At 34.4% G+C, this 12,431-nt stretch overlaps 2 protein-coding genes across 4 annotated transcripts in view; one reads left to right on the top strand and one right to left on the bottom strand.

Annotated features, from left to right (window-relative positions):
* The window catches only part of LOC117101644, a 15,500-nt gene extending 12,546 nt beyond the window's left edge, over window positions 1-2,954 (bottom strand). The window contains exon 1 of the mRNA XM_033241663.1: window positions 2,699-2,954. The gene's annotated coding sequence lies outside the window, so the exon portion shown is untranslated. The remainder of the gene's footprint in view (window positions 1-2,698) is intronic.
* A 1,739-nt stretch (window positions 2,955-4,693) lies between these two features.
* Window positions 4,694-11,152, top strand: LOC117101629 (ribonuclease P protein subunit p25-like protein). Of its 3 annotated transcripts, XM_033241651.1 has the most exons (7): window positions 4,694-4,999; window positions 6,179-6,416; window positions 6,588-6,739; window positions 6,977-7,104; window positions 8,210-8,251; window positions 8,694-8,768; window positions 9,683-11,152. In XM_033241651.1, exons 3-7 carry the CDS (start codon window positions 6,677-6,679, stop codon window positions 9,981-9,983), a joined length of 609 nt encoding a protein of 202 aa, XP_033097542.1. In that variant the 5' UTR covers window positions 4,694-4,999; window positions 6,179-6,416; window positions 6,588-6,676; the 3' UTR covers window positions 9,984-11,152. The 3 variants fall into 3 exon arrangements, with proteins under 3 accessions (XP_033097542.1, XP_033097524.1, XP_033097532.1); XM_033241633.1 differs by lacking the exon at window positions 6,179-6,416; XM_033241641.1 differs by lacking the exon at window positions 6,179-6,416 and having other exon boundaries at window positions 4,694-5,070.
* Window positions 11,153-12,431: the final 1,279 nt, after the last annotated feature.

Below are 12,431 nucleotides of genomic sequence, written 5' to 3'. Positions count from 1 at the left end.
TAGATATCAATTTTCAGTTAATTATCTTTATTCTATTTGAAGATATGGCTAATTGAAAATGCAACTTTACAAATATGTCATAATTGATAGCTAAAAAGGGGTATGACCCTAAAATTTCAAATGGCCGTAACTTCTAAACGACTTGGAATTGGCAAGTCAAATTTTGGGTTTGTTCGTCAGACATGTTGGTGCACATTATATTCGAGTTTCAAGAAAATCTGAGACGGTACCCAGCCATCCCATTTGTTGAGTTGGCACGGAATGACCCTTGTGCTATGCTGCGGAAATATTGTATTTCCTACGGATATTTGAAGACTTGATTACTGAAATGCATTTTACGAACTAGAGAAGTCTCCGTTTCACAAACCTCACCATTGACTGCACAACAGAGTAAAATATGACAACATGTACTAACATTGATGGATTTCTTGACAGCAACAGAGTTTTGGTCAAACACCGGTGTGATGGTGAGTTCGTTAATTAAAGCTCTGCAACAATGTTTTTGTATTAAGTTTGGGAAACCAACGGTCTAGTAGTATATTCTCTCTATCGATATATTTATTTATATTTTATTATCAACACAGATGTAGTAGAATCAAGTGGTACAATTATAGTACTCCGGGTTTCCCAATTGAAAGATTTTTTTATATAATATATATTTTTTATATAATATATAATATTTTATATAATATATAATATTTTTTATAATATATCATTTTTTATATAATATATCATTTTTTATATAATATATAACATTTTATATAATATATCATTTTTTATATAATATATAATATTTTATATAGGCCTATTATAAAAAAAAATTATATATTATATAAAAAATTATATATTATATAAAAAATTATATATTATATAAAATATTATATATTATATAAAATATATAAATATATAACGTAAAAAACCATGTCAATTTTTGCTAAATAATAAGTGAGCACATGGCGCCTCATACACAGGTACTGGAACAACAGGGAACCGCGAGCGATTTTTTTTTCCGTACGAAACATTTACATGAAACTCCACTCGGGCCGTCTCGACTGAATCGACTCGGGCCGAAAATCTCATATTGCAGAATTCAGGAGGTCAAAAGGTCATCAACAGATAAACGTCTACAAAATGCAAAACAACTGCTGAGAGAACGCCGCTGTCTGATTTTTAAAAAATACATTGATGTTACCATGCTAATAGTAATGGGTCGTTTAAAATGACATATAAATATTTGATTGAGCTGCACGAGTAATGGAAAGTGTTATTTGAACTTGACTTAGATACTGTGACAATTTTTTTTTTTTTTTTTAGTTAGATCTGGGTTTTGCATACAGTATTTACCTAGGCCTACTAACTACAAAAATATACGCTTTCAGGGGAAAGCACAAAGAGGAAGGAATAGCGCGTTTCTTTCAAATGAAACAGGGTGACATTTATTTTCAAATTAAGAGAAGAGCTGAGAATAGGCAGCTCTAAAATACTGGATGTCAAAGACCTGCCAAATGGCAGAGCGGCACCAATGAATGTATAAATGAGGCCTAAGCCTATGTTAAATAGTATCTGCGGGTTCTTGATTACAAGGCTAGACCAAGTTAATTAATGCCGAATGATTATTATTTATTATTATTATTATTCATTATTATGTTATTAAAACCTACCTTAGGAACTTAGACAATGGAGAAATTAGAGAACATAAAAAAGAAAAAAAAAACGACGTTAAGGGGAAATAGCACAAAAGATATTCCCTTGGGCTAGTTATTAATTATAGGCCTATAAATAGGTTCTTGATTACAAGGCTTAGGCCAACGTAATAATGCTAAAATGAACAATTGTTATTGTTATTATTTAACATTAATTACATTACAAGGATAGTTTGGCCAACTAGTTCAACAACGCCGGAATGGTATATTTTATTTATTATTATTTAATAATATTTCTCTTATGCACTCTATTTTTTATTTCATGCTTCAATTTTTCCCCTTTTTTTCAAAATTTCAATCAACGTCACTGTGAAGCGTGACTGTTGGTGTCAGCCTAGGACCCTAGCCTAGGGACCTAGGCCTAGTTTATGGGAGGGCCTACTATGGTAGGTAGGACTTAACTCAGCCTGCTTTAGGCCTGTAGTTTATCTAATTCTTTCTGTCAGCCTTTGGTGTACCTATCTACACTTTATAAAGGAGGGGTACTAGCTGTTGTTGTAGATATTATACTAACATTTAATAACATACAAGAAGGTCACAGTTAGTTACGTACACACGTACATCCCATAAATCCGTAAGATTTCATAGGCCCACCGTAGGTAAACATAGAAAGAGCAATAAAAGTAAAACTCGAGCGCACGACATTGCGAAGTGTCTGCTCTTGTTCCTCGTATCGAACTCGAGTCGAGTCAATCCGAGATGGCCCGAATAAAGTTTCATGCAAATGTTTCGTACGGAAAAAAAATCGCGAACCGCGAACACCAATGTATTCTATTCCAAATGGGGCATTGGCGCTATTACACCAAGTCCCAATCATCATCTATTATTTATAGACCTACGTATGACTCTCTGACAATACAAAATACATAGATCAAGAAATTATAAAATGATAGAACTAAAACAATTCTGTGTAAAGGTTGGTAAAAGTAAAGTACTGTAACAGATAAGTATCTGACATCGTACTTGTTCTCTGTTGGTCCTACATTAAGACTTACCGTATATAGCCAGAACAATTTCAAAACTTATCAAAAGATAATCAAGAGCTTATCATTATGCCAAACACTCGAGATAACGTACCAATCCGGACACAGTAAGGCCTACTGTATGCAAATCTACTTTTTATGTAATCAAAGAAATGAGATCCAAAATAATTAAATTCCAATGCGACATTTCCCGAGTGTGACGGAGACAATCGTTACCGAGACGATTCCACAATATAATGTGTAAATGATGCACACAATAGAAAATAGACTCTCGGGTCAGATTAGGGAAATCCCGCATCCAATTGATCAGTGGCCAATCACACGAGAAAGATCTTTCTCTGGTTGTATGGAACGCCAAAAGTTCTCGTAAGACTCTGTAAGCTACATTAATCAAAATCCTCACTTGCGGAATATGCTAAATGTAAACACATCCCTGCTTTGGAGGAATATCTTCTTGATACAAACTTCTATGTTGCTAGCTTAAAATTTAAATGTCAAGCACTTTACCATTAGATGGTCGAACATTTAAATGGGCATCGAGTAATATCGATGGTAAATGCACTTTGTGCCAACTCACTATATCTTTATTGATGATAGGTTTCATTTTCTGTTTGATTGTGAGGCATAGAAAGATATTACGCTTGAATAGTGCCAAACATTGAAAACTTTTTTAAACATCCATGGACATATTTTCTAAGAGCAACAATAATACAAAATTCACGTATATGATGACACTTATCTAACATGTGAAATTTCATCATAGTTTCTTTGATCAATTCTGTAAAGAGTAGGGCCTACACACTAAAGCATGGAGAGAAGATCTTTTTTTTTTTAAATGTATTTATTCCTTTCTTGCATAATACATACATAACATTGAACAGAAAAAATAACAATGAAAAAGCCTTAATATAAAATAGACATTACAATAAAATAAAAGACAATTGTTCAAGAGAAAAGAAAAAAAAAATATTATCATTATTGTTATTATTAATAATAGTAATAACAACAATAATACTAACAACAATAACAAAACAGTAGAAATAATAAAAATCATGCCATACAGCGGAGAGGTTCAATTCAAGAGTCTGAGTCTATCTTTATACTTTTCTAGTCGGAGAGTTTTAGATCCTTGAAATAAGGTATTACATTTTGTAATTTACAACTATAGATATAATATTTAGTGAACAATATGAAAGAATTAATGATTGGTGGTAAATCAGGGTCTCCAAAGCAGATAATTTTTGTGTCAAAGTTAATTACTGTATTAGTTTCATTAAAGATAAAATCTTTAGTAGTTTCCCACAAAGGAAGACTGATTCTACACTCAACAAACATGTGAAAGAGATGATCTTTTTCTTTATTACAGAAAGAACATAGTTCAGACTTTACCAGACCAATCTTGAACAATGTTACATTGGTGAAAACGATTCTATGCATAAATTTAAACTGAAAAACTTTAATTTTATTATCGATTGGCAGTTTGTGAAGTATACAGAATTTTTTTTTAATGTTCAATATACCCAAATCGGAAAAGCCAAAAAAAAAAAAAAAAGAAAAGAAAGAAAGAAAGATACTCATTTTAAGCGTATGAAAATACGCTAAGAAAATTCATAATCAAAATAATGGACAATGGAAGCCATTTTAAATTGTAATAGCTCAAAGATGTGTACAATATTTAGTTAACTGTTGCTGTCATTGTTATGAGTGTATTTCCAATTGAATACTGCATTTTAATGACATAAATTTACAATATTAGTGACAATTTTAGGAAAAAATGGCGGCCATTTTGAAACGGCTGGCAACCCCCCTTACGTATGAAAAAAAAAATGTTGCACATACTTTTTTGATTTATCTATGTCTACTCAAGGAGGTATCCTCCTTGGTCTACTCTACATCATATCCAATTTTTAAAAAATATAGCAAAAAAAAAATGCAACCAACCAAAGTTTGCTGGACTATATAACGCTTACCTTGTTGGTTGGTGAGGCGTAAGCGTATAGAGGGCAGCACACATGCCTACATTACACATTTTTAGCTTTGTGTATGGTGTGATAGAACCCTCAATCTGTGGGAATTAGTATAAAAGTTGGTTTTCGTACAAGCTCAATTTTGTTGGAGTTAGTTTAGGACGATTTATTTTTAACTGGAATGAAAGCTTAACTTACATAAACTAGCCTAGGCTAGTCATTGGAAGGAGGTATAGCCTAGGCCTCCTAGGCATCAAATCAAAGCAAAGGCTTTAACCGGGAGACGGTCACGCATACCACTGGCACTAAGCATAAATAAGGACCTGGGCCTAGAACAATCGATCGAGTAAGTGAAGTTCGGTAGGAGGACTAGCCTAGAAGTATACCCAGATAACAGTATTGCGTTATTATAAGAACGTTAGTATAAAGTTTGGTATTAAAAACGTTATTTTGTAGAACCAAGTACATAGTCATAGGCCTAGGCCTACATATTTATAATAATGACCTAATTTCACAACGTTTAAACGTTCGTGCAACATCGTTGTGTGTGTGAACGTTTATTACATAGGGCCTAGGCCTACCTAAAGCCTGGTTTTCTGTTGACGTAAAATTCTGAATTTCTTGTGACTGTTACGAGAAGTTGGACAAAACAGCCGTGTCTTGTTCATGCTGGGCTGCAGACAAAATACGCCGGTAACGATTCTTACGGCAAGTTATTTTTCAAGCTCGACCAGCAAAGCCTCTCCTAACGTCATTACATGCATGTTACGTCAAGTTGAATTTTTCTTTGCGATTGCGATATGTTAACATTTCTCCCTTCTGTGTGCTCATTAAAATAACCTGGTGAAATGCGAGGACAATTTTCACTGTTCGATTTAAACAATAGTCTATTCCTGTAGTACAGTATGTGCCTACAAATCTCAATTTGCTAACTTTCTCGTTATCGATTTTAGTGTTTCAACTCTCAAAATATCAAATAGGCCTATATTGTACTTTGTTTATTTCATTTCACGGATGTACTGTAACAAAAACACAAAACAAAATTAAATTAAATTAAATTGTTGTTTTTTTTTGGCTAACAAAATCTATAAGATCTTACATGCCTGTCATTGTGTTTGAAAAAATAGAGGATGCTTCTTTTTAACCATTTTATTATCAATACCTAAGTCAATGAGAGTTCTAGTTCTTCAACAGTGTTGTATATATAGGCAAGATATACAGAAAGCATACATTTCCGCTTACGTTTCTTATGAAAAGTTGGCCTCAACTTTTCATAAGAAAAACTCGCATACATTTAACAAAAAGTTACTAAATCGCGGTTTCCTTTCAAATCATGGAAAATCAACGTATTATTAGGAAATTCAATACTTCTGTTTCCTGTCCAAATCTGTTTTGGGACGATTTTAGTTTACTTTATGTTGGTTGATTTCACAACGCACCAGTCACAATTGGTTTCCTGTAAAATCGCATTTTCTTACGATAAAACAACATAATCGTAAGTAAATCTGCCTTCTTACGTTGACAGGAAACCAGGCTTAACTACAATGTTATAAGAACGTTTTGTGTTTGCTGGGTACCTCCTTGATTCGGTTTGCTTCCTGAGCTCTGATTGCGCATTTTTTTACTTCGCAAAAAGTAGAAACAAGTTTGAACTGTTGATTTTTCTGAAGCGATAAACTGCGATAGAAACGTGATTGCACATGAACCGACTCGATTCATGCAAATAAGTTCACCTAGTCCCTAGTTGAAACCAGCTTTTAAAGGTAGGCATGTGCTCATTGAAGGCTGCAGAAAAGTGATATTTTATAATTATAATTATGATATATTTAAAAAATAAAAAGACGACTTGTATATATTGCTAAATTAAATGTTGAATTTGATGCATAGGCCTACTGTAGACCTACACGGTATCATTTTGTTTTTAATAATTTCAGTGGAACATTACAGGAAAGGAGAGGTAGTCCAAGTGGATGTGGATTTATCCATTCTATTTGGTGACATTATTAGAAATGATGCAGTTTCAATGAGGATCAAGAATGGTAGCAGAGTCCGCAATTTGATAGGATTTGCAGTGAAACGCCTTAAGGTATAGTACTTTACAATAAAATTACAATTGTAGATGATGATTGTGCTTCAACAATGCAGCTGTTCCAAGGCAAAAGAACATAAATATAAAAGCAGTTATGTTGTTTTGCCATTGGACGGCCGAATTGTCCAATTGAAAAAAAAAATTTTTCTCAATAAAAAATGTATTTATAATCTCAGCTGTACAATATACAGATGATTTGAAGTAGCTAAATTATAAATGTGTGTGTTGATTCAGGAAGATGGCACTCGGCAGATGACTTTTTCTGGAACTGGACTGGCAGTCAGCAAGACAATCACTTGTGCAGAAATTATGAAAAGGAAGGTTAAGAATTTACACCAGATAACTAAACTATTTAGAAAAGAGTAAGTTTACATTTTAACTATCAATTAACATATTTATTTGAATAAATGCCCCTGGTTGTATATTGCTGAGAAGGATGTTTGTGGGATCGTTTATTCTAGGCAGGCATTTATTCAAGGGAGGCGTTTATTTTTTCTGGTGAAAAACGGATACATATATACTCAAATAAATGCCCCTTATTCTCACTGTAAATGTGGAACTACAACACATAATTACCGTCAAAATGTGTTATTGCATGATCATAAGGACTTGATTCCAACTATGTTTGAACAAATGCGATTCTACTTCAGTAGAATATTAATAGAATGTTGAGAATGATGTTGCTTCCATTAGTTTTGTTTACAGTCATTTAATGGGCGTTTACATTGATACCTTGGGTGTTTATTCGAGGGAACCGTTTATTCCAAATGAGGCTCTGGATGGGGGGTTTATTTGAGGGGGAATATATTCAAAGCGGGGTGTTTATTAGGATAGGTACGGTAACGTTTTTTAGGAACCTGAACAGTAGGGAGCTGATCATTAGGCACCCATAATGCTCCATAGTCAGTCTTGAAACAACTACAGAGCAGAAGTGGAATTTGGTGCCCTATTCCAAGTGTTTGATTAATTGCTTGATTGATTGAGTGCTTGATTAATTGATTGATTGATTGGTTGGTTGATTGATTGGTTGGTTGATTGATTGGTTGATTGATTTGGTTGGTTGATTGATTTGGTTGGTTGATTGATTTGGTTGGTTGATTGAATTAGTTGGTAATTGATTTGATTGGTTGGTTGATTGGTTGGTTGATTGATTGGTTGATTGATTTAGTTGTTTGATTGATTTGTTGATTGCCTGATTGATTGCTTAGTTGATTGTTTTGTTGATTGTCTAATTTATTGGTTGGTTGGTTAATTAGTTAATTGATTGCTTTATTGATTTGATAGGGCCATTAATTGCTATTATTGTTTCATTATTATCATCATCATATACATCATTATAATTATTGTATTATTGTTAGTATTCTTATGTTGTTATATTTTGTATTACTATTGATACTACTATTATTATTATTTTTTAGTATTACTGTGTTTATTTCAATTTGTATTTATATCATCTTTATGTTAAAGAACTGAAGAATATTGGGAACCAATCGAAGAAGGTTTAGACAGGTAAGTCTGTTTATTATTTCTAATTTTGGTTGTACTGTAAATTATTTTTGAGCATTTTTAGACAGTATGATGAAGAAGCGATAATTGAGTCTGTCAGATAAATCTATTTGTAAGACACTGATGCTTTATTGCTGAAAAGATCTGACTGTCATTTGAGAACCCTGATCCAAGCTGTCTCTTGTATGTTCATGTTATCATGTATCATTCTCATAATGCTCCATTTCATACACACTAAATTGCTTGACCTTCACAAAACCTAAAGATGTACCATAACAAATTATTATGGTGAAGCATTATTGTTATTATCTTTTACATCATTATACTGATCATTATTGTAATAAATCTTTGATCAACTCTAGCTATAGCATTGCAAACTCCTAGCACAACTCCATTGCCATAACCTAACATCTATCTATATCAGGTTTATTTATTGGCGTTTCAGATTAAAGGTAACCAGAAGTGTACCAAGCATATGTATTCTACTATCAAAGGATCTATTAGATGCCTCACAACCAGGGTAAGATACACAGTATTTCAGAGTATCAGGTGACATAAAATTATAAAATTTATTTCCTCTGGAAATGGATTTAAACCATCAACTCTGCCATATGATTTAATTCTTTCTTCAGATTATTATTATTTATATCGTTTACATAGCGTACCACAGTTGTGTCGTTACAATGCCAGGTAGCACCTTCTGTTACCAACCAGACGTTGGTTACCGTTCATTACGCCTGAATGACTTCATAGTCTTTCTGGAATAGGCATTTTAAAATTTAATATTTTACCATCAAAATGTACTGAAACACAAAAGCTTGCGTTATATTAGTTATCGAACACACATTTAATCATCAATTAAAATTTACAAAGAAAAACTAAGATACAATATCTTAATAATTACGTTAGAAATTGGGATCAATGGTTGGTCAGTGGAGAAAATGATGTTCGGTTGAATGCATTTTGCAACGATAGCAACGGAGTAGTATTACGCGGTATCGTGACGTAACACTGCAGTACTCAATAGAGCCTTTTCTTTGCAGATACAAAGCGCATCTTTTCCATAGTCATTGGGACTTCATGCTTAAGTGTTGCTTCTGGTAATCAGCGCAGGAGCAGGTAACCCCACCAGGAACCCATTTATACTCCTGGGTGGAGGCAAGCAACTGCCATGCTGAAGGACACAAGTAAAATGTACAGCAAGAAGTTGAAACCCCAACCTTGAGGTCGGGAAACCAAATCGTTCCTGCTGCAACAAACCGCTTCTATGCGCCAAACAACTTCTATTATTGTAATAGACTTTCCCCTGTCAGACACCAGCCAGGTATTTTGTTACCTTTGGTGAAGACATTGTCTTGTACAGTTTCATCAGATGTGCGTAATAAATGAATTGCATTAACATTTTTCTTTCTTTTTTCTTTTTTTTTGATTCAGGTACCAAGCTCCAGGAATATTTGATGCTTTATGGTCCGATTCAGTCAGTCATGAAAGGAGGCGGAAACAACCTGTAAAGAATCACAAGCGTCATTTTCAGGACAAACAGAAAGTCACTCACAAAAATGAAGATAAATCTGCTTCCTCTGTAAAGAAAAATCCACAGCAACCTAAAAGTAGTAAATCCCAGCCAGGAAATGAAATGGTCCAGAAAACAAAAAAGAAAGATGAAGCTAAGTCTAAACCATTTCAGAAAGTAGGGGACATGAATGAATCAAATGGGATTAATGCACCATCCTGACGTGTTGGTATTTTCAGGCTGGTAATAATATTTTAAACAATTCACACATGACAATGCTAGGAGTGTGTTACCTTTTGTTGTCAGGGACGAGTGGTTGTCAATTAGGCAGATGAGACAGGATCATTGTGATTCTTGAAACTCGTTCTCGTCAGCTTTGTATCTAACAAGAAACTCAAAGATTGTTGCAGACAGCATGATTGTTCTGGCACCAACCTGATGCTTACATTAGGCTGGGCCTGGCAACGAAATATTCTTTGCGGTGTAATTTGAACAATCATTCGCCTGTATGCAGCTCACATGCTAATGTATATGACTATAATAGCAATACAAAAATAGCCTCTCAGTGGGAGCATGTGTCTACAGCTTGGCATTTTTTGTTTTTTTAGTAATTTCTATGTGGAAACTCAATTATTATAAAATTACTTATTGAAACCTGAGACAACTATAGAAGGAGATTGGAAACGACCCGAGATTTCCTTTGTTCTTCCATCCCGGCGATTCGTTGTGTGTTGCATGCTTTTGATATGCAAATCCAATCAACCAAACACTGTTGCTGCCAATTGAATGCTTACTGCGCATGCTCAGTTCATAATCACTGAGCCATGTAAATGAAAACTTTTTCGCGGCCGAAACGGCCCTACGCCCCTAGGCCTATAATGGCTAGGCCACACTGTAGGCCTAAACTAGGGCATAATTTAAGGCAGTATTTATTATCATGTAATCTATAAAGATATTTAATATAGGTACAAACAGGTTTAGCTAATCTTTTGGTATATTACCTGTCAATGACTAATAGTTCATGAATATTAAAGAAAAGTGTATTTTAATAGCTGATGTTTCCAACATTCAATTGCTCAAAAAGCAGTAATTAATACGAAAATATGTCAATTGGACTGTATGTACATATTCTCTGATTTTCAACATGACTTACTAGGTACACACAAAAATACCATTTCTGTTGTGGTAAATGATTTCAGAACATATATGTGCTTATAAATGTGTGTAAACTGTACTATGGATTTAGTGTATTTCATCAATTCACGCATTTTACCGAGTGTCGGGACCCGGTTAGGCCTAGCCCTGGACGGCTGAGGGTAGGGGTTGCCGAATTACAAGCCTATTGTGGCCTTATGTACGCATACCATAAATTTCAGACATTTAAACTGGAATATATGTGTTTCTGTATCTTACCTTTCAAAGAAATTGCCAAAGTAAAAGTTTAAATATTTAAAAAAAATATTATATGTCCAATACCGCCACAAAAATATCCGGTTGTCTCGTGTGTGGAAGTTGCCCGCTTGCGGTTCGAACAACCTTAGTTGCATATCAATGAAACACAAGACATTACAAACTAGAGAACAATAGAATAAAAACATGAGCCTGCTGGCAAGGCGTGCGGACGTGTTTCTGTGGAGCTCCCGGTTATTGATTCTCTGCCTCTTTTTCGTGTTTTAATGCCTTTTGGTGTGGATTTTCATTACGAATTGTTCGGCGAACATTCTAATGGTGTGAGTGTACCTTATTTTCGTGAGGTTTTAATGTTTTACGGGTTATTTTAGTTTATAAAGAACCAAGATTTATTCACGCTTTGTAGAACAACGCTAATTCCTGGCTGATTCTAGCGCCGATTGTTGCTATTAGCATGGCACCTGGAGTGAAAGGCATTCTTTGTGCTTCGTTGCTTTATTCCGTTTTGCTGTCATTTGACTTCTTAAAGTTAAACTCAGACGATTTTGCCACAGATCATCTCAAATTTGTGAGTCATTTTAAACATGAGCTTACTTCGCCCGATAATGTGTTTCCATTATCGTTCGGACACGAAGTTTTATTTAAATGTTTACATGTTGAAAATAAATCACACAAGCAGCTCAGAATCTCATTACGCAACGAACGATCTAATTGTAAAAACAAGTATAATTCTACAAAACATATACTCTTTGTTACTGCTGTGCTTGTGTGTGGAGATATTCACCCATGCCCTGGCCCGGTGAAGTCACAGAGTAAAAATGAGTTGAATTTTCTTTATCTAAATGCTCGTAGCATTAGAACAGTCCGAAGTGGTGGAATTAACAAACTTCGAGATTTTGAGGAAATTTTGGCGAACGGCAAGCACGACAGTATTTGTGTTTCTGAAACCTGGCTAAATGGGTCTGTGGATGATGCTGAGCTAGCGTCGCCTGATTACATCTTATATCGTAAAGATAGAGCGAACTCCAGCAAGATTAGAGGTGGTGGTGTTTTGTTTGCAGTGAGGAAATCTCTGCTCTCCATACGCCGAGTCGAATTGGAATCCGCTGACGAAATCCTGGTCGTTGACATCAAGCCTAATACAAATCAGAGGATTGCTGTGATTCTGTGTTATAGACCACCTGATGGAGAGATTAGTGTTTTTACCAATAACCTTAACTTTGCTCTTCAAAAAGTTTCGTCAATATTTAAGCATATCTT

This window comes from Anneissia japonica, unplaced genomic scaffold, assembly GCF_011630105.1.
Source record: "Anneissia japonica isolate Jap-2015-1 unplaced genomic scaffold, ASM1163010v1 scaffold1005_len2656397_cov198, whole genome shotgun sequence".
NCBI classification, from domain to species: Eukaryota; Metazoa; Echinodermata; class Crinoidea; order Comatulida; family Comatulidae; genus Anneissia; species Anneissia japonica.
Note: the sequence above shows the minus strand (reverse complement) of the source record. Positions and strands in the feature narration are given on the sequence as shown.